This window comes from Andrena cerasifolii, chromosome 3 (assembly GCF_050908995.1).
Source record: "Andrena cerasifolii isolate SP2316 chromosome 3, iyAndCera1_principal, whole genome shotgun sequence".
Classification (NCBI taxonomy): Eukaryota; Metazoa; Arthropoda; class Insecta; order Hymenoptera; family Andrenidae; genus Andrena; species Andrena cerasifolii.
In genome coordinates this window covers 4,740,227-4,763,755 of record NC_135120.1, presented here as the reverse complement: position 1 = coordinate 4,763,755, position 23,529 = coordinate 4,740,227, and the positions used below count along the sequence as shown (strand labels likewise).

General features: G+C 40.5%; 2 protein-coding genes, 2 long non-coding RNA genes and 1 pseudogene across 5 annotated transcripts in view; 3 read left to right on the top strand and 2 right to left on the bottom strand.

The window, feature by feature from the left end:
- LOC143367066 (uncharacterized) overlaps nt 1–23,529 on the top strand; it is a 391,763-nt gene that overhangs the window by 52,871 nt on the left and 315,363 nt on the right. The window lies entirely within an intron of this gene.
- Nucleotides 1–23,529, bottom strand: part of LOC143367078 (uncharacterized) — a 187,442-nt gene that overhangs the window by 52,676 nt on the left and 111,237 nt on the right. The gene's annotated exons all lie outside the window — the stretch shown is intronic.
- LOC143366996 (protein SPT2 homolog) overlaps nt 1–23,529 on the bottom strand; it is a 131,123-nt gene that overhangs the window by 8,528 nt on the left and 99,066 nt on the right. The window lies entirely within an intron of this gene.
- On the top strand, nt 7,024–8,531 carry LOC143367217 (uncharacterized; annotated as a pseudogene).
- LOC143367216 (uncharacterized) lies at nt 12,508–13,936 on the top strand. The gene is made up of 3 exons (XM_076808841.1): nt 12,508–12,525; nt 12,574–13,255; nt 13,459–13,936. Exons 1-3 carry the CDS (start codon nt 12,508–12,510, stop codon nt 13,872–13,874), a joined length of 1,116 nt encoding a protein of 371 aa, XP_076664956.1. The 3' UTR covers nt 13,875–13,936.

The following is a 23,529-nucleotide window of genomic DNA, read 5'->3' as shown; positions in this document are numbered from 1 at the left end:
AGAAAGAAACGAGAAAGTAATGGGGATGCTTCGCTGCGTGTATACGTACCTCACGGGCACCGAATCCCCACCGCGCGACGAGCAGGCCTAGCCCAAGAGAAAGGGAGAACGTTGAGAAAAGGAGCACCGAGCAGGCAAGCGGTGTGGTGGGAGAATACCCCTCACGAAACTCACCGGCCAATATATCTGAACACGACCTTAATATGTTGGTAAATTGTATGTTTTACCATTTTATGTTGGTAGCAGAATTTGCGAATGGTATATTTATATTCTTCCCGCCAAATATTTTATCAGTATAATCATGGCCGTCTCTAGTACAGGCCGGAACCTACGATGTTGCAACACCGCATTTCGAACAACCATCAGTCCGATGACTATGTTCCGGCCTGTTACTAGAGACGGCCGTGGTATAATACATTTAAAAACTACTTTAGTGTTTCAGTGACTTAAATATCCAATGTATAAAGTATTAGCTTAAAGTGCCCGGCGTTGCCCGAGTTTCTCTACATAGTATAAAATGAAGTCCCCGGTAGGCGTCTGTTTGTTTGTTCACGCTAATCTCGAGAACCACTGGACGGACTGCGATGCAGCCCCCACCACCCCATACAGCATTCTCGTTAATGATAAAATAAAATGAATAAGTATATGTATGCATGGATGAATACGTTTATTTAAATGATTAATGATTAATGATTAATGATTAATGATTAATGATTAATGATTAATGATTAATGATTAATGATTAATGATTAATGATTAATGAAAAAACCGCATCACAATCCGTCCAGTGGTTCTCGAAATTAGCGCGATCAAACATACAGACGCCTAGCGGGGACTTTATTTTATACTATGTAGAGATATATAATTTTAGGTAGGCGTACAGGGTGATTCTCTCGGTGCGCCTGATCAAAGAGATGCGCCTGGCCAACCGTGACGAGGTCAACCCCGCGTGGTGCCTCTCCTAATTTATGGATTTCGACCCTCAAAGGGGTTGGAGTACCTATTAAGAAGTGCGAAATGTACCGTTTCCGCATTTCTCATCAGATCTTTGCGTCAATCGATTCCTTATGTTTCGCCGATGAAACTAACACCAAGAACGACGCAATTCGGAGCATAATGAAGGAAATTACATGAAAAATTGATTTGCATAATTTCAAGCTAACTTCGTTGTAAATAGTCTGATTTATGTGATGTTTGGTATGATTTTCATCGGAAAAACACAAGGAATCTATCGGTGTCACTTCCATATCGATACGATAAAGAATAAAGAATTTCTTAAGTGACACCGACAGATTCTTTGTGTTTTTCCGATGAAAACCATACCACATGTCACGTAAATCGGACTATTTTCAACGAAGTTACGTTGAAATTATGCAAATCAATTTTTCATGTAATTTCCTTTATTATGCTCCGAATTGCGTCGTTCTTTGTGTTAATTTCATCGGCGAAACACAAGGAATCGATTGGCGCTGTTTCCGCATAGATCTGATGAGAAATGTGGAAACGGAACATTTCGCACTTCTTAACCCGACGGGAGGCGCACCCCATATTGTAACACAGGTTGTCGCTACCAGGTCAAAAATACCCAAAATTGAAACGTAAAACACCACGGTTTCACAATATTTTTTTAAAATTTGTAATCTGAATGTTAAGGTACAGTGTTTTAAGAATCAAACCAAATTTATGAAATATCTTAAAATCTTTATTAAAGTTCTTTAAAAAATTGTAACAAAAACTTAAACAGTCTTCATATTTTTCAACTAGCGCAACTGTGGTAAATTTTACCCAGTAGCGCCTCCCGCCGAGTTAATAGGTAGGTACTCTAACCGCTTCGAGGGTCGAAATCCATAAATTAGGAGAGGCACCACAGGGGGTTGACCTCGTCACGGTTGACCAGGCGGCATCACTTTGATCAGGCGCACCGAGAGAAGCACCCTGTATTATTAAGTCTGATTCTTAGTATACTCTCGAATAATGGAAGTAAAGAATAAGTAATTCTTAAAAAAGCATAAAATCCTTTCTTCTTTTAATGATTTACTACCTTATTCGTTTTAAAAAATATTAAATACATTATCTTCATTAGATATGTAAGGAAAGTACGTGGTACTCCCATTTAAATTATCCCGCGCTCTCACGACGCGTTGGTAAACAGGTTAGTAAAACTGACACCAGAGCGAGAGAGAGGAAAAAAGATAGAAAGACTGATGTGTCATGATAAAGTTAATACGTGCAATGATTAACCTAACAAATTGAGAAGTTATAAAAGTAAAGATTGTAATTAGGGAAAAGACAAATGACGACAAATCTTTATCGTCAGATGGACATGGTTCTGAGACCGATTGCTAGCCTCAGAAAGTGGTGGGGATAGCGTTGAACTTCATCGAGACATGGAAAACGATAATATATCAAGTGAATACTGTGTGTCAGGCCTGTCCAACTTTTGCTCTTGGCCTCGAAGAGCAGCCGCGGTTGTGCGCGGGTGGTTGCGAGCAAAGACAAGAGCGACGGCAAGCCGAGCGGCAGCCGTAAAAGAGTGGGGATAGTGGCGTTCACAGATTCCTCCACCAAGAAGACCTTTCGCTCTTGAGCCTGGCTCGGTGCCTCCGAAAGCGAAGAGCATGTTGGACATCATAGTTCCAACTTCCAGAGTCTAAATTACGTATAAATATAAACAGACTCAAGAAGATACATACAAGGGTCATTCCACGCTAAATCGATCACTTTGTGCAGTCCATGTCAGGGATTTTAATAAAACTGTAATATGGTAGTCCACATCAAATTTGAGGGAGGGACGTATATGTCATCATTTTGTTGTTTTCGAAGGTAATTATATACAAGAGGACCCACCTCGCCGATTTTGATGACCTTCAAAAATGTTGTCGGGGGCATGATTCTAAACAATTTTTTCCTATACATGTTATCGCCGCTCCACTTTCATTTCCGAGATACACACAAAATAATTTAGTATTTTTAAAGTTTGCAATAGAGAGGTTAGAAGTAGGTTACGCAGTACAGTAAACACTCGTATTAAACCCAACGAACGGGGCTGGCGCGGGGGTACGACGCGTTGCGGACACTATTCCGTACGGCCAATGCCGCGAGTTAGAAAACCCAAGAGCGAGCGAGAGGGAACGAAACAGTTGACACGAAGTTGCTGTCGACTCTTTTGTTCTCTTTCGCTCGTTTTCGGGTTCTTTCACTCTCGACCGCAGTATTCCAAGAAATGGTGGGGATAGTCACCGAACTTACTACGCATGGTAAAAACTACTGATAATATAACATGCTTTATTTGTAAACAAGATGGTCACATTGCACGCCAATGTCCAAAACATGACGCATCTGCCACAGTAGTAAGTGTAAGAAATGAGAAAATAGCACCTGTCCCTGTGATTTCGGAACCTGCACAATTAACCTCTCTACCAACGTATACTATATTGCAAGATGAAACAACAATTATGGATAATAATAACTTCCCAATGCTCAATAAGGAACCTCTCTCGTCACATTCAATAGCATCATCAACCGCAACAAAAATGGCAGAGAATGACTCATCTGGCGGCTGTAATATCAAAACTTCAACTCCTCAACCGAATTACTCAACCCTCACAATGCCTCCACCCTCAAGTACAAAAAGACCTCTATCCGGCTTATCATCCACAATCAGCTCCAAGCATGGCTTAAAAGAAAGCAGGCAAGCAGCGGACAAGGAAATCAGTTCTAAAAAAGTCATAAAGAAACCAAGAAAATCCCCTAAGCCAGAAACCACTATTGAGGTCTCTCGCCAACTACAACCGGCTCAGGATTTTATTTTAGCCAACGTGCAAAGATACCCACTTGATACTGGGATTATCACAAAATTTTGTTTGCGATCTTTAACAATCCAGACATACCCGAAACAGCCTCATCAAACTACACAAGTGACACACCCGCCCTAAGAGATATGCTGTCGGATATGAAAGAATTTCTTACAGAGCACAGCTTAAAAAGCTGCATCAGCAGAATAGTTAAGAGTCTAAACAGTTCAGATAAGACAGACATAACTAGTGACGATTTTAGCACTATAGACGACCTAGAAACAGAATCACTCAGCTATACTTGAATAACTAACATGGATGCAAATAACAAAATTGATACCCAATCCTTAAAAATTATTTTTTGGAATGCTAGAAGTGTACTGCAACGATCGCCAGAAATCCAAGACATATTAAAAAAGGTAGACATTTTGCATTGTGTGGAATAATGGCTCAAAGCAGAAGACAGCATTCATCATTCTTATCATACAGGAACGATAGAGCTCACTCAAGAGGAGGAGGTATTATTGTATTTATAAGAAAAAATTTAGCTTACGCAGAAATGAGCAGCATAAAAACACTAGAAACTGTTGAGATCTATGGCATAGGCGTCAATAATATAAGCTTCTTGGGGATAGACGCCAAACGAGCTGTCAGGATGACCCTCCAATTTGGACACCGACAGTGGAGACCTTCGGCGGACAACGCAACCAACGAATCACCGCCGAGCCTACGAGGCTGCACGGAGCAGAAGCGGCAGCTGGAAACGTTCCTCGTGGAGGAACTAAGCCACTTCGATCAGTTGCCAGGACTCACTCACATGGCCAAACGCCGCATCCGGCTAAAGGTCAGCGCGGAACGAGCCGCACCGTGAGCCCCGCAGAGAGGAACTATTCCGCAACCGAAAAGAAGAGCCTCGCGGTAGTATGGGGCATAAGGATGATGCGATCGTAACTGGACGGGTACCACTTCACCATCATCACTGCAGTGTTGAATCACCAGTCACTGAAGTGGCTCCGCACGATGGACGACCCTTCCGGCCGGTTGGCTCGTTGGGGACTGGAACTCGGGGAATACGATTTCAACATCCAGTGCCGAGGGGGAGCCAACAATTTGGTAGCCGATGACCTCTCCCGACAAACCGAGACACACGCCCAGAACCTCAAGCCGTGCGGGGAAGGGGTGGAGGACCCCCCAGTCAGGGTTCTCGGCACGGACTCCTCCCCGCGAGAGCGTGACGGCGCAAGGGTGATCGAGAACGGCCGCAGCCACTAAACGCAGCCGCTAGAGGACCAAGGCCATAAATGCCGCGGAACCGATTTCGCGCTGGCGAAAATGCCCCGCGACCAGAGATAAGGCCGCATGAAATCTCGCACCAACAGCTTCGAGTGTGTCGGACGAGAAAACCGGTCCAGGCCGAAGCCCAGGCAGCAGCCCCGGCAACAAAAAGAAGGCTGGATTTTGACGACCCGCCCCCACAGGCGCGAGGACTCCCGCCGAAAACAAGGCCTCCCTCGAGGAGACCCACGGCGGCGACTCACCTTGCCATCCTGGAGGCCGTCGACTTAAGTTGACTGCCCCAACCGGAGGCGCCAAGGACGGAGCGGCCGCAGCCCCGGATCCTAAAGGAAGACCGTCACTCACCATCGAACCCAAGAGCCCCCGCAGCGTTAATTTTGGAATTAATTTGGTTAATTTGGTTGACGCCGCCCCAGCCACCGACGCACAGTGGGGCTGGAGAGGAAAAAAGTCTTAAAATGAAAGTTGTATTCATGTTAATTGCAAAGTCATATTCATGTTAATTGCAAATAAAAATTGATCTGAAGTTGACCTTTCGTATTCTAACGGGGAACGTGTCAATATTCGTACCAGATTATCGATTTTTTCTGAATTCCTTTAGATATTTTTATTTTTGTACCTCATATATTTCGAATGTGTATAGTCTCAACTTATTTGTGACATAAATACTTTTCGAAAACTCTTCACCGTAATCCCACTATACAACTTCAAAAGCTACCTAGTATTTCAAGTTTTCATTAACTCTTTCAGGTTTATAAAAAAAGCTCCGCCTTCTTGCGGGCTCTAGATAGTACTAATTGAAAGCAGATACCATCTACTAACAGCCCTCCAAAAATTGACTGCGTTTATTAGCGACTTCGGCTGTTACTGATACATAATCACAGGAGTGCGCTGTGCATGCGATTTCGCAGAAACTCACCACATCAGCATTTCTCGCTATTTTTGCATAGTTTCTATTTTATATTAGTTTTTGATAGTTTTAGTTTGTATGGACGGTAATATTAACAACATCAAAAAATAATAAAATAATAAAATTATAAATAGAGTATTGTTACCATAATCGATACAGAGAAAATAAATTTCATAATTATTTACTAATACTTATATAACATTCCTTTTTTTCATTATAAATTAACATTTTAAGATTTTAAGGCTTATAACCAGGGATAGGAACCCTAACCCGTACCCGGTTCGGTACTCACAAGGGAAGATCCCGAACCAAAAAATTCAAAAAATTCTGAAACTTTGTGGATATGTAGGGAATTTCCTCCTAATTACAACAGAATTTTGTTTGCTGCCCAAAATCGCATTAAGGGGGTGAAATTAAGGGGGGATCCTGGTGCAAAAAGCGATTTTTTTTTTGCTTTAATCTATAGTACTACATGCATACAGTATATTCCCAAAGTTACAATTGAAAATTCCAAGTTTTAGGGGCCCCTCAGCCCATTTCTTGCGCGCAAGTATACGAGCGCGGAGGCGAGCGGCATGCGCACAGCGGCTTTTGCTAAGCAGATGTTCTCTTGAACCCTTAGAAGAATCATGGTATACCTGCTAAAAGGTATATTTGTAGTTTAGGTATAACAGCACAGCATATTTCTCTCTAGTCAGTGCTGTGCGGTATTCTAGACCGGTTTTGCCTTCGAGCGTCAGTAGTACTCCAAATCTCGTTCTGTACGGACTTCTCAGTCAAAATGTCCTATCCGAAAAGAAGTAAAGACGACAGTGCTCGTGCATCGAAGGCACCAAAGCGCAGGTTTCACATCAATCAGTATCTTCGGCAAGAAGATGAACCTGTGGGAGAAAGTGCGTCCGCGAGAAAATTATTTACTGCGAGTACTTGAAATATTTCTTGTGCTCCTGCGTTTGTTTATAAAATAATAGAATTCGTAAGTTTTTTCGATGCGCTTTCGGAAATAATAGTTGTTTACAAAGATTGCAAAAAAAAAAGGTGAAATTCGATGATGAAAATATTCGGGGCCTTGGGTTTAAACTTGCTGTTACATGCCACTGCAGTCTAAGTATAATTTCGTCAGGGCCTTTTATAAAGAACGGTTATGAAATTAATCGACGAATAGTTTTCGCTATGCGACTTTTAGGCATCGGTAGAGTGGGCATAAACATGTTTTGCGGAATTATGGACATTGGGCAAGAACTTAGTAAATGTATGTACGACCTTATAGTGGGGCATACTTATAGTGCCGCGAAAACAGTATTCGACAGTTTATGTCAAAAAGCAGTAAAGGAGGAAAAAGAAGAAACAAAGAAGAAAGGAATGTCACCGACAAATTTAAAAGTGTCCGGCGATGGGTCATGGAAGAAACGCGGCTTTACTTCGTTGTTTGGTGTGACAACGCTTATTGGATATTACAGTGGGAAAGTGGTAGACCTCGTTGTGAAAAGTAGTTATTGTCAAGCGTGTACGGTTTGGCATAAAAAAATAAGGCACAGCGGAGTACGCTGGATGGTATGAAAATCATCAGGAACAATGCGCAACAAACCATGACGGTTCAGCTGGAAAAATGGAGATCGATTCCATAACAGAAATGTTTTCTACGTCAGAACAGAAATATGGAGTGAAGTATGGGAACTATATCGGAGACGGTGACTCCAAGCCATTCAAAGCAGTTTTACATTTAAATTCATATGGAGACGATTTTCAGGTGAAGAAGAGTGAACGCGTTTCCCACGTTGAGAAACGAATGGGCAGTCGGCTCCGAAATGTAAAGAAAGAACAGAAGCTTGGCGGAAGAGAGAAGCTGACGGACACACTGATAAAAAAAACTAACCAAATACTACGGATTAGCAATTAGAAGAAATATTGAATCGGTTGATGAAATGAAGAAAGCCATAATGGCAACATATAATCATTTATGTTCTACGAACGAAAATCCGAGGCACGGGAATTGCCCGGAAGGTGCAGACAGCTGGTGCGGGTATCGTGCCGCTCAGGCCACAGATAGAAATTTCGAACACCCGCCTCCACTTCATTCAGATGTCGAAGAGAATATTTTCCTCATTTACCAAAGCCTTTCTAATTCAGACCTTTTTTAAGAAAGGTGCTTAGGCGGGCATACCCAAAATGCGAATGAAAGCTTCAATGCTACAGTTTGGCGACTAACGCCAAAGCATTTGCACTCGGGCCTAAAAATAATTGAAATCGCCAGCTACATAGCCGCTGGCATATTTAACGAAGGTTATGTTGCTATTTTGAATATAATGGAAACATTAGAAATAACGATCGGACCTCAATGTAAGTTGTACACCGACACTTACAAAGCCGAGCGGACGAAGAGGCAGGAGCGCCGCAGCTTATGGAGCAGTAAAGAGGCTCGAATGGCTCGAAGGCAACTGCAAATCGAACAAAACGAGTTGTTCGAGGAAGCGGAAGGATTGGTATACACCCACAGGAGTGATGGTTATGTGTGCGTGACGACGCCGTGACGTCACTGACGCGCCGCCGCCTGCGCCAAGCCAAGCCCTGTGACGTGAACGCGAAGCTGAGCGACTAGCGACTGACGCCATCACGCACGCCATGACGCCACGCTTTCAAATCGTACAGTACTTTTATAGACGCTACCCGATACATTTGTGAATTGTGCTGTTTACCAGAGTTCCACAGTGTTTTATTAAAATTGCAGTATGAGCAAAGAATCAGGTAAGACAAATATTCAATACTTTTGCATCAATATAATTTATTACGCTAGGTCATAAATAATATATTCCTGTTTATATATCTTTTTTGTATTTTCTTCTCAGATGAACCAGCCATTCCCGGGATTGTGGGTCAGTTTTTTTGCTGCGCTCCGGGAAGCCATTTTGTACAATTTGTCATAAAAAAAATTTTCTAACAAAATAAAGATTGCTTTAAAACTATATAAAAAATCCAAGCCCTATATTTTTATTTAGGCGAACAAAAAATCTCTAAGTTTGTCTTTTTTTGTTAGTGGCTTCAGGGTGGGGTCCCCCCTTAAGCTTGTACGCGTAGCTGTGTCCCCCCCCCGCCGGCGGGGAGCCTCCTAGATCTAACACCAAATCTACAGTGGCGGACAAAAGAAAGTTTAAAAGGAAAATTATACCAGAAAGATCATGAATTGTACAAAACGAAACTTTATTTTAAAACGCTAATGATATTTTTTATGAATATTTACATCTTATGAAGTAATGAAAACAAAAAAAAATACAGAAAGCAATAGAAAGTTAATAGTTTAGTTGATAAAACGAAACAACTGAAAAAAGTCGATGGATAAAAGTAAGTTTAATCCCACATTTCTATGATAACCATATTTATATTTGACTACTTTATTAATTTTAATATTTTGTAGGCCCTCCGTTGCTGTCTATTAGAGCTTGCAGTCTTTTTGGCATACTTTCAACTAAGTTTTCTAATATATTTATTGGAAAAGTATACCACTTTTGTTGTAGAGCTTCCCAAAATGATTGTTTATTGGTACGCGCTCTTAAGGGAATATGCTCATCTAATAGTGTCCAAAGATTCTCAATCGGGTTGAGGTCTGGCGATTGTGGTGGCCACTCGAGTTTTTCAATGTTATTTTCAGCAAAAAAATTGAATGCCACTTTCGAAGTGTGCTTGGAGTCGTTATTTTGTTGAAAGATAAATCACCCCAAGTGCATTTTTTCTGCTGACTGCGATAAATTATTGCTTAAAATATTAACATAACTAATACCAGTCATTTTTCCTTCAATTCTGACTAATTTTCCAGTTCCCGTTTTCGAAAAGCAGGCCCAAAGCATTATCGAGCCACCGCTGTATTTAATGGTTGATTGGATATTTCGCTTCCTAAGGCGGTCTGATGACTTACACCATACCCTTTTTCTTTTTTTTTGTGTTCATTAATTCAAATTTTGATTCGTTAGACCATATAATACTTTTCCAAAATGATAAGGGCTTGTTAAAGTGCTGTTTAGCAAATAGCAGGCGTTTCTTTTGATTTCTAGCATTAATAAAGGGTTACTTTTTCGCTGTATAATTGTTTAATCCGTTTTCATTCAACCTTCTTCTCACGGTTCTTTCGTGTATATGAACAAGATTTAAATTTTCTTTCACGGCTCGAGCAGATATGGCGGGATTCTTTTTTACTTCCCGATTTATCATTTTATTATCTCTTGGCGATGTTTTCCGTGGTCTACCAGATTTGATTAAATTATTGACTGTTCCATATTTTTTTTGTTTATCACAAATTTTTTTAGCTCCCATCATCGAAATTTCATACCTTTTTGAAATGTCTTTAAATGTTAATCCATTTTTTCTATCTCTAACAATAAGGCGCCTAATATCGACGGATTTTCTATTATTTCCATTTATCTGTGTAATTAAGGATGCACAAGATTATTAAAATGAATACATATATAGAAGGGAAGAGAAAGATCAACAAATGTTTACTAGTTTATGATGTTATGATATATTTATGACAATGTTAAAGCTTTTAAACTTACTTTTGTCCGCTGCATATTTCGAATGAACTCGATTGTTAACGTACTATGGGAAAACAGTCGCATAAAGAATAGACTTTTTATGTCGTATAGAATGGGAGAATGCCCGCCGACTAGATCACTGTTACCAACGTCAGGAAAACAATCTAGTACTAATGTTACTAATATTCATGTGCACGGGTACCAACTTTAAACTTTCTTTTGTCCGTCACTGTATATCGATACCTCGGAAATGATCTACACAGGTGTAGCTGATTCCATATAAAAACCACAATATTTTATGAATATCTTGAAGACTAAAGCCAAGCGGCAATAACATGTATTACGAGCCGGGGCTGCGGCAACGCGAGAGGCCGGCGAGAAAGGTATTTCCCAAGGAATACGGTTTATGAGTTTGTTAGTTAGAGGGCGGACGAACCTGAAGCGAAATCAGGGAGCCGCTAGGATTATTGGAAGCGAGGACGAACCTGATGCGAAAGCAGGGAGCTTCTGGGAATGGAGTCAAGCGCGGAAGAACCTGGTGCGAAATCAGGGAGCCGCAGGAGGGTGAAACGTCGTGAACGAACCCGATGTGAAATCGGAGAGCCACTGGGTTGGAGAAGATTCCTTGATTTGGATGAAAGGTTGCGAACGAACCTGATGCGAAATTAGGGAGTCGCGGGAAATGTTAGTGATGCCTCGTAACTCTTAATTAAAGTTTGATACAACTCGAGCGGAAAAGTTCTATCGGTGGATCAATGCTACTACTAGGTGCGCAACTAACTTTCCGGGTTTTTTCGATCAATTAATATCATAAAATTTCAAAACAAATACAAAAATGATTTATTCAAAATATCGTCCCTCGCTAGCTACACAGTTTTGCCATCTCTCTGGCAATAGGCGAATACACCGACGATAAAACGACGCATCTTTGTGCCGAAACCAATCATCTAACCAATTTTGCACTTCTTCGAAATTGGCCAAGTGTAGCCCAGCCAAGCCATGCGCCATCGACTGGAACAAGTGATAATCTGAAGGTGCCAGGTCTGGCGAATACGGCGGGTGTGGTAGCAGATCCCATCTCAGCGTTTTTATGGTGTCCTTGACGATGGAACTGCGATGGCACGGAGCGTTATCGTGCTGCAATATCACTCGTTCGTGTCTCGTGTTCCATTCCGGCCGTTTTTCGAGCAATGCCTGTTTCAAATTCAGCAGTTGTTGTCGGTAGCGATGCCCATTGACAGTTTCGCTCGGTTTCAGCAGCTCATAATAAACTATTCCTTTTTGATCCCACCAAACGCAGAGCATTGTTTTCTTCCCGAAACGATTTGGGCGTGCCGTCGATGTTGATACTTCACCAGGTGAAAGCCACGATTTTCTGCGTTTGGGATTCTCAAAATAAATCCACTTCTCATCGCCAGTAACAACTCGATGCAGAAAACTCTTTCTTTCTTGTCGCGAAAGCAAAATTTCGGAATTGAATCTTTGATTTTCCATCTGTCTTTCAGTCAACTCATGTGGCACCCATTTTCCTTCCTTTTGGATTTTTCCCAATGCACGTAAACGTTTGGAGATACATTGACGAGTCACGTTTAATGCTTCCGCAAGTTGATCTTGTGTTTGCGTATCATCTTCATCTAATAACGCTTGCAGATCGACGTCCTCAATTGTTTTTGGTCTTCCGGAGCGGTCCTTGTCTTTAATTTCGAAATCGCCACTTCTGAAGCGTTTAAACCAATATTCACAGGCAGTTTTCGATGGTGCATGTTCGCCGTAGGCTTCCTCGAGCAAACGACGTGCTTCAGCTGCATTGCGTTTTAGATTAAAATAGAAAAGTAAAACTTCCCGCAAATGCTGTTTATGTGGTACAAAACTCGACATCTTTGTTATTAGAAGAAAATACTTTTGCGTAGCGATATTTTTTAATGAAGACTAGTTATTGTTCACAGATGTGTACACCATGAAAACAATACAACTTCATACATATATGTCAACTACATATGTCGTTAGCGCCATCCATATGTGAAACCCGGAAACTTAGTTGCACACCTAGTATATAACTAACATTTTTTATAATTTGTGTGTTAAAAATTATAGAAAATTTCCTGTAGTTCTGTATGTCGATGGTCATAGTTCTCATCTAACTAAAGAGTTGAGTGATTTTTGTTCGGGCCATGAAATAGAGCTGGTAGCATTATTTCCGAATGCAACGCATCTAATGCAACCGATGGATGTTGCACTTTTTCATCCACTGAAACTATCTTATAGAGATGCTGTTCATAATTGGAGAATGTCGAATGATGGGCAACAACTAAACAAAGCTTTTTTTGCATGCGTTTTAAAAAGTGCTTTATATGCATTAAATTTTTACACTATTCTCCAAAATGGGTTTAAAAAATGTGGGCTCAGCCCATTTTGCCAAGATGCAATCGACTATACTAAATTAATTACAACTATAGAAAAAAATAATAGTGAACAGTGCGAAATTAGAAATAAAGGAATAGATGATAGTGGCATGCATCAGAAACATGCAAACTACATTGAATCAAATATTGATGGTGCCATTCTACAGCAATTTAAAACTAATAATAACTGTGAATGGAATGGTCCTATAGAATTAAAAGAGCTGTACAATTTCTGGCTAGGGTCTACAGGCACACAAATTTCTGAAGTCAATAGTAGTTTGAGTGCGGATGTTAGTTGTAACCGCATGGGCATATCATTGAGTGGAATTGGTAATACTTACTGTTCATGAACATCATTATGTCTTTAATTGCATGGTTATTGAAGCTTTAATGAATTAGATGCCACTAATGCTTCATTTTCTGAATTTAGTACGAATGTAATGCATGATGGAACTAATAATAATGGTACACGAATATTATTCAAATCATTAAATTTTTTTTATTATTAATATTTTAATTTTGGTGTACTTTAGGTTCCATGGAATGCATTAATGAGCATACACAAGATTGGGCAGATAATGTTGCGCATGATATTTCACAAAATGTTAATGGTTCTATGGAATGCATTAATGAGCATACACATGATTGGGCAGATAATGTTACGCATGATATTTCACAAAATGTTAATGGTTCTATGGAATGTTTTAAAAAAAGACCATCAGTTATTGTTTTAAATAGTATATCGGAAACCACGAATAAAACCTTACCTGATGTTATTGGAAATTATAATTCTAATATTGAGAGATCTCCTACGCAGTCAGCTTTCAAGGAATATTTATTTTGGCCAAAAGAAAGGAAAGTAGATGCTAACATAAAAAGGAGAATTAAAAAGAAGCTCCCATATATTGCCACTGCTCCAGAGTGGAGAAAGTGGCACCTGCTCAAATAGAAGGAAAAGAACGACAAGAAAAGGAAAAGGCTGATCAGAAAATGAAGAGAATAGAAAATATTCGAATTGTAGCGGTCATCGGTACGGCAAAATATGAACATTTGGCGTACAGATGATCGGCATGGTTTATGACACGCGCGCCAGCAAAACTATTTTTGAGTAAGCCGCTTTCCGTTCTTTTCGTGATTTGAACAAAGCATGTTTTCTTAGAGACTTTCGTTTACGGCCTCAATAGTTATTGCGGGTATCGTAAACCTTGAGTTTCTGTAGGGCCCACGGTGCGGGGCCGGCGGCCTGCGACCGGCCACGTCACGCACCTTGGGGTCTGGGGAAATCCTGCTGCGTTACCAGAAGTATTTCTCCCGCCAAATTTCACCCCCGCTATGGTGGAAGCGCGCCGTAGACGCGCGAAATAGGTGGCGCGATTTAGGGGTCCGAACGATACCGATTGGTTGACATCGGCATCGGGTCAACCAATTAGGAGGAGTTTTCTACCCGCGCGCGTCTTGCCGGAAAATTGTGCGTCCGGCAGACGTCAGTCTTCATCCTGACCTCAACAAGTCTTAACGTTTGAGCAGATATAAGTCACTGAATAAAAGACTCACGTTGAACGTTATTGTGTGTTTCAATTCGGGAACAGAACCTATCCTTCTATTCCTTTAGAATTAAGAAAGAATTACAAGACATCCTTAATCAAATCAAGCCTGGAAAGACTATTGTACAAATGGAACTGAAGGAAATAAACCTTAAAATAAAATGTGCTATGGCAGAGGAAAAACTTTTACAGATTCATTTAAAACGCGAACCTATTGCAGAACACAGAGTATTCTTAGAAGAGAAATTGGATAATATTAAAAAAGAAATGAAGGAGGACACTGAATTGAAAGAAAGACTATTAGAGAGTAAAGAAATTTTATTAAAGAAGAAAATAAAATGAAGGAACACCGAAATTCTGTTACAAAAAAACGACAGAAAATAAAAACGAATTAGGTATTTTTTAAAAGAAATCATTGTTTTAAAAAAGTGTCACTGTAAAAAAATTGTATTAAAGAAACTTAAGTTGACCTTGAAAATCTTCTCTACCCCTTCACTCGCAACGAACATATGGCTATTCATTCATTTTAATCATTCTATAATGATCTAAACTATACAATTTTCTATTTTCAATTTTCCTTGATGTTTACGGTAGTAAACATATTTCAGCTGAACTTCAGTTATTCATCATTATTCATTAAGTACACAACATTTTTCACATCATTATTCATTAAGGATTCATCATTTTTTTGCTTATAAATGTAATTTATAAATCATTTCGAAATTCATGATACTTTTATGTACTTAGAAACATGAGTAAAATCTCAATATTAATTCAAACTATTGACGACTATCCACCTATCGGTGACTGGGTTAACTCTTACTTATTACACATAACCTCCCTTTTTTTAGTGTTTCAATTATCGACCACTCAGTGCACGGAGGTGTCGACAACTGCTCCCGGCGTCAAAATGGTTATCGGTCATTGGGCCCTTCGATATTTCTTTTCAAATTCAATTTTTAAGGAGAAATAACGCTCTAAACGTGTTATTACAAATTTTACTTATTAAATGGATACATAAATCGACTATTAGAAACAATTTTTTTCTTTTCTTTCAGTTTTGAGCGTAATTTACCGAAAAGAATCCGCGTTCGTCACTAAGTTATGGAGCATTGGGTCAACTACCTTATAAACATGTTTATACCTGTAAAACTAAGCATTATTGGACATATGCGTATACGAACTTTTTTTTTATTATTTTGATGATTAGAATCGATCCTGAAAAAGTAGGCAGTCGATGCGCACTCGAACTCGACCGTGATATGCTCACTCCCACCCCACTCCTCGTGTTTCGTTTTCTCCAAGGAAAATATGGTATTGTCTCGAGCTTCCCATAGTTGCCCCAACACAGTCACCGGAAAGGCCCTGTTTATGTTTTTATGACACCCCCGACAGCTAAATGATCGGTTGGCCGCGACTGACGTACACAGCTCCATCAGTCACTGTGTGCATTAGCGATCTCAAGCGGTGGATCAAAATTGACTCAAGCACAGGATACAGAGGGTTTAATTGAGACTTGATAAGTATGTTTAAATTTCTGTATGCAATAATAATAATTTTGTTCAAAGTTATAATGGTAGCAGTAAGAGGGGTTTTAAAAAAAGTTTGTTGCTGGCGAACATGATTCTGGCTGTCGTAGTTCATCGGAAACAAAACACGTACAATTTTTCTTAATCTATATGAGACTGGTTATCGTATGAACTAGAATGAAGTAATTATTTGCAAAAATCCAATTTTGCAACACAGAAAACTAACAAATGCTTTTCCCAAAAAGTAATGTTTTCATTTGAAATACAACCATTCTTATGCTCTTCAACTTTTATCATTCATTTTAGTTCATACGATAACCACACATTGAATAAGAAAAATTTGACGTTTTTTTGTTTCATATGATTACGACAGCCAAAATCATGTTCGCACATCAACAACCTTTTTCAAACCCCTCTTACTACTACCATTATAACTTTGGACCAAATTACTATTATTGCATACAAAAATTTGAACATATTTTTTGAAATTTCAATTAATAAAAGTACAAAAATTCCCCACAATGTGCCTTATTTTCGGAACGTCAAACTCTGGAGACCCCTGCGGCAGCCTGTGTATTAGACACCTGAACGCTCCGCTTCCACTACTCCAGCCGCTATCTACTCCGTTGGCAGACTCGCTTGTCCTTGAACGAGCTCGGAGCTCGAATGTGCACTCACGCCCAGAACTGGAGGTCCTGGGCATGCCTGCTGTAGGGTGTAACGAAAAACACTTTTTTCGTCGGACCGAATCGTAATAGTGCGAAAAACTTGTCCACCCATAATAATAATATATGTGCAAGATTTCAGCGGGATTGGTTAATATCTTCTGTTCTGAACCTTGCCTTGAATTTTTGTTATGTTATTAGTGCAAAATACCAAAATGTTGAGAAATGCAGAAGATGTGACAGTTTCGTAAGGTTTGACATAACGTAAAAGCAAACTTCTTATTGCTCGAAACCAATATGGAGGGATGTGTTGTGCTGTGAAACGCAGGGAAAATATCGAGGAAACAGGTGAAAATATATTTTTTTTAAGACTGCCTTAACACTGTGTTCGTGCAACTTTTCACTCACTGTTATCAGTGACCCAGAAGACACAACGCGAAGGTGGCTGCACTTTGGGTTCCACGCAGCCCAACCCGACCAACCAACCATATGTTGGACTTGTACCATCTCAGTTAGAATCACTGTCAGTTTCTTTAAGAGATCGTAAGTATTGTGATTTTGTCATGTATTGGGGTAGACTTTGTCTGGATTTCAGCGTAACTATCATGTATCCATCTAGGGAATGAGGACTTTGTCAGCGACGCTGATCGGCGATCGATCCGCCAATCATCAACCATCGATTCGCCAATCAGAGCTCCTCATCGAGGTTCCAGCGGAACCGAAGAGACGATAACGTTCACGTGCCGTTCGGAATTTCAAAATTCTAAGCTTTCAATCTCACACATCGGTTTCTCAAGTAGCTTATACAAGAGATCTAATATACCTTCTTCATCTCACTCTCTCTCATGTGCTCAAGTGCCAGCTCGCACCCACAATTAATATAATTGTGGGGACGCCGTGTGATCAACGATCCACGCGGATCACGCACATTCTCACGCTCATAGCCAGTTGGCTGTATCAATAATATACGTATCAACCAGCTATTGAGAACTCAACAGTGTACGTTGCTCAAATAAATTGACCAGGCTCTGCACCGAAAAGTGATCTGTGTTAAAAAAAGAAAAAAGACCTAACCAGCCCACGATCCCACCCAAGCTCGCTCTCAAGACATTTCTCAACAGAGGATTTATATTTTCAATCTCCCTCGCTCTCAGTATCTTGTGGAGAGTATCTTATCTGTCATCATGTTCAGAACGATATTCTTGGGAAACGCAAAGCAAGCGTTAAATACTATTTACTTGCTGCCTACCGTAAAATTGTTGATGCTTTCATTCAGCAGAATGCCTTCTTCACGGGGAGGCAAGTTTTCCGCACTATTACGATTCGGTCCGACGAAAAAAGTGTTTTTCGCTACACCGTATTGTACACAGGCCCTCGATAAAGTCGATGAGTCCTTCCTCGAGCATGTACTGTCGTTTGCTGATAAGAAGAAACCCGGGCACTAAGCGGGGCAAGAGCGCTACTTCCCTCGCGACGCTCCACTCTCTCCCGTGGAACTCCACAATTCTTCACTCTTAGGTTCTCAGCGGCACACGCTGCATAGTCGTACGACTCCTATATCTACGGGGGACACGTTCTATGACCTACTTACAGTATTGTCTCGCTGAGAGCTCGGTTTGGTGTACACGATGTGGACTTTCGCTATCCCCACCACTTCTGGCTCACTCTTGTCCGGCGAAGGCGAGAGCGAGATGGAACAAGAGCGAGTGAGAGGTACTGAAAGCATGCGAGGACGGTACGAAACAGACGACGCATTGATATTTTGTCACGCTCCGTCTTTCGGACGCATGCCACTCCGTCCTTTGCGTGGGCGACGGGCGTGCGCAATGGTCTTGAGCGCTTACCGTGGGCACGAAAACCGATTTCGCAAAATCTTGATGCAGGCTCGGCTCAAGTATTTTTTGTGCCCTAGGCGAACATGTTCAATTTCGAACTTTATTGTAACACATTTATTTGAGATTATAGATGACTTCACTCTGAATTTTTATTCGTAAGTTAAAGTTATAGTATAATTTGTAGTATTTCATTTAAATGTTTATTTTAAGAAATGTCAATACATAATGAAAAGGCGCCAAACGCTTGGTAAGTCCTTGCGGTGGTGGAAGTTTCGTTTCGTGTAACGGTCACAGTCCGCTTGTTGTTTTAACAGCTCGCGATCGTGCGATCGAGCGCTCTAGTGACCGGTAGTTCACAGTTCGCGATCGACTTCTGTCGAGCAGGCAAGGTGATCGTGACGAAAGCTTTTTACAAGAAATCGAAAAGTGATTTGAAAGTGTTTTGAAAGTGTAGTGAAAGTGTACAGTAAATCCCCGTTATGAGCCTGTTTTTACCTCCCGTTGGCAGCCCGGCGACTATGCCCACCATTTCTTGGAAGCCTGCGGACGAGAGTGAGAGAACGAGCGATAGGAAACGAAAGAGTCGACACAGCTACTGGCCGCGCGGAAGCATGTCCGCAACCCACTATGAGCCCGCCACCAGCCCCGTTTGTCGGGCTCATAACGGGGATTTACTGTAGTGAAATAAGTGGCGTGCAATCATAGAATAAAAATAACCACGCTTTCAGTACAGTAAAAGCTGGATATAGTGAAAAACTTGATAATGGTGAATCGGTTAGTGTACTTGTAATGGCATATTGTGTTCCCCCTACGACCGTGCGCTGCATTTGGCGAAATAAATTGGCGTTACACCGACTTGACAGCAAGGGTGTCCACATCCGAAGAATGAAGAGAATGCGGAAACCGAAATACGAAGAATTGGAAAATCGTCTTTGTACGTGGTATTTAGAACGAAGAATGTTAGGGGACACAGTCAGCGACCTGTTGCTGCGGGAGAAGGCTACTGAAATGGCGACACAATTTGCAGGAACAACAGGATTTAAGGCAAGTAGGGGATGGGTGTCGAAATTCAAGAATCGTCACGACATCCGCCTAGTTAATATTTACGGTGAAAAAGGAAGTGCCGATGAGGCGGCTGTTGAAGAATTTGCAGCATCCTTTATACGTAAAATACGCGAAGAGGACATCCAGTTAGAAAACATATATAATATGGACGAAACTGGTCTGGCGTGGAAGGCTGCACCCACGAAAACTTTGGTCCATGGCAAAGAAGCAAGGATCTCAGGAAAGAAGATAAAGAAAGACCGTGTAACCGTGGGTTTATGCGCTAACGCAACAGGAACCCACAAGCTGACCCCCCTCTTCGTATATAAATATAAAAACCCAAAGGCACTGAAGCATGTAAGAAATCAGTTACCAGTAATATTTAAATCGGAGAAAAGCGCCTGGGTGGACCGAAATGTATTTGGAGATTGGTATGAAAACCATTTTAAGCCCGCCGTGAGGAAACGGCAATTAGAGATTGGGGAAGTGGTCAAATATTTCTATTGTTGGATGACTTTGGAGGACATCAGATAGAACCGTCCAAATGCAAGACCGATAATTTCGAGATCATGTTCTTGCCACCTAATACCACTTCTATTCTACAGCCCATGGATTAAGGCATTATCGCAAAGATGAAAAGATCGTTCCGCCACAAAATGTTACGGCGAATCTTCGACTACCCTGGTGGAATACAGGAATTTCACCCGAAGTACGATTTAAAGGATTGTATCAACTTCGTCCACGAAGCATGCGAAGATGTCGAAGCCATAAATATTGCGAATGCCTGGAAAAAAATTATGTGGACCATCCCTCCGGTCACACCAGCCGCGGAAGAGCCTACTGATCTGTTAGAAGCCCAATTGGAAAGCATAATTGGCGTTATAAGAACAACCCACTCAACAAAGGCTTATAGAATATTTAGACGCATGCGAGGAAACAGAGACTGATGTATTTATACTCCTTCTAAGGGCAAGACCATAGTAAACTCTTAACTTATCAATAAGTTTGGTTGTCAATTTCCCTCTGCCACCTATACCAGGATTATCTTTTTTTTACTTTGCGTAATTGCGTACCTCTTGGCTTTTACACGTGACCTATACATTCCTCTTTTTTAACAACTAAATTTTGATATGGATTAGAGTCAACAATTCCTTTGTAACTCTTACTGTCTCCATCGCCTACGCAATTACCATATCGTATGTTATAAAGTGTTTTAGAACATTTGAACATTTCTACAATACTATCCACTTCCATTTTCCAGCAGACCCATTGTGATTGGCAGAACATTTGTCTGAATGTTTATTTTCCCATTCATCATACTCCTCAGTACCTTCAATTTTTTTCCAATATTCGCAAGCTTTACAGTATGAACATTTTAATATAAGATCAAGAACTTTTCCTGAGTAAAACAATATAAGAGTAGAAACGCCTAAAAGGAATGAGTAACCGCGTTTCATCCAAGTTCCATCCCTTGAAACGATGAGTTCTTCGGCTTTTTCTAATTTTTTTGACTCTTCAACAGCAGTTTTCATAGACAATTCACAAATAGTTTTTGTAGCAGTGTGAATGTCATTCACAACTTTATCGTAGAACCAGCGGAAAATTGATTTAGGTAAGTCCATGATTCCACAGAATTTCTCTATTCCTGCTAAACCGATTCCACGAAGTCTGAACGCAAAAACTAATCGTCTATTCACATCATATGCTTTACCACCGATAAGAGGATATGAGTTTATTAAAACTGGTTCACATTTAGCACAATTCATCTTTAGTTTAAAACTAACAGCACGAACAGAAGTTTTGGTAAAGTTTATATCACCGCCGCACTCTTTCCACTTCACTTATAGCAGAAAAACCGGTTACAGAATTTATTAATCGGTACCCGAAAAGATGCATTTACATAAAAATCAACGGTTTCACTGGTCTTTAATTTTTTAGTTGATGTGCTGGTGCTAGCTTCCTCGTTTTCCATTAAATAACGATTTATCGGTCGTTTTCTCTTGCTCCGACAAGGACGTCTAACCGTTTGTCGGCTATCTTTTGTATCTAAAACTACTCGTTTCGACATTTTAATAATAGTTTTCTATTCAAAAATAAAAAAATATGATTTCCGTAATATACACGTGGTGATATGCACATTACTGCGTCACAAAACTAACTGAGTGAATGTTCTGTAAGTCTAATATGAACCAGTTCCAACTTTTCGTACCCTATTCTATAGTATAATATAGAAATATACTATATAAAGGGGGTCCGATATTTATGACAATGAATGTACCTGAGTTATTTTTAGCTTCCGAAACTCCCCAAACGATTAATGTAATATCTTTTGTAAAGGCTTTGGGTTCTCGTAACGGTCCGATCGCTACCTGAGGTTTCGGGTCAACTCCGACGCGCTCACTGATAATTGCTATAACTTCGGTAATAGTTTGATTTTTGGAATGATTAAACGCTTAAAATATTCTTAAAAGTATAAACAATTTATCTAGCAAAAAATAATTTTTTGAAAATTTCAAGGTGGTATAACCCCGTAAACAAAAAGAAAGAAATATATACATAAAGACATAGAAATGTGGTGTGATTTTCTATTGAAAAAATTCAGAAAAAGAAAGAAGAAAAATAATAATAGCAAAAGTAAAAGTAACAGTAACGCTATATGGTAGTCTACGCTCTAGATCAGTAATCACTTGCGCCTTGAGTCGTTGAAGCGACCCATTAAAAAGGTCTAAACAGGAGAGAAAAAGAGTTCGCCGTTTCGCAGCATCTATGAATGGGGTCACGCGTACCGTAATGAGACTTAGGACAGCCTATCCGAAAGTAGAGCTTACGACGTATGTTACGCGATATCGCACACAAATTGATAGAACCCAGTAACACCGTACAATCGATTCGGCTATTTAAGATGTTATATACAAAGCAGATGTCAGATAACTTAAAGTGATCACATATGTCTAGCAGCCCAAGTTCGGTACATATAGCCCCGTAATCATGTTCAGTACGGCTCATAGGAGTTCCCCTCTTAAATGCAACAAAGCGTAGAAATAGATGCTGAATTTCCAGATGGCTGAAATCTTTAGCATATAAGGGATAGTATATTACAGAGCAGTAGGTCAGATGCGGTAACACAATAGTTTGATACAATGTTTTAAGAGTGAAAATACGCTTTAAATCGTAAGCTGCGCGTTTAATAAAGTATAGGGCTCTCGATGCCTTGGCACAAGCGCGAGTGATGTGTGAAGAGAAAGTTAATTTTCTGTCGAAACGGACGCCCAAATTGTCAATGGTGTCTACAGAGTGCAAAGCTACGTTGCCAAGGCTGTAATCGACAACAAGTGGACAAGAGCCACGGTAAAAGCGCATAACATAGCATTTACTGGTGTTAAGACCTAAATTGTTATTTGCACACCAGCATTCAATGCGACTCAAATCCGCTTGCAAGTTCTGCGTATCATGCAGAGATGAGACTGCTTTAAATACACAGTCTGTCCCATTTCCGATGAGACTGCTCAAAAATAAAAAAGAAGACGCTCTACAGTGCATTTCTTCCATCGTATTTATTCGAAACAATCCCCCTCCGAGTCAATACAGCGTTGAAACCGATCATAAAACTTGTCGATGCATGTCTGGTACTCAGGGGCCGGAATAGCGTTCAGGATGTCAGTCGAAGCCTTCTGGATGGTAGGAATGTACTGTAAGTGTTCCCCTTCAACGCTAATTTGAGTTTAGGAAATAGCCAGAAGTCGCACGGCGCTAGATCAGGCGAGTACGGCGGGTGGTCGAGCGTTATGATGCTTTTTTTGGCCAAAAACTCGCGTACAATTAGGGTTTTGTGCGACGGCGCATTATCATGCAACAAAAACCAACTGCCAACTTCCTTGTACTCCGGTCGAACACGTTGAATTCTGTTCCACAATCTCTGCAGGACAGCCAAATAATATTGAGCAGTCACAATCTGACCTTGTGGAACGAATTCCTTATGGATAATGC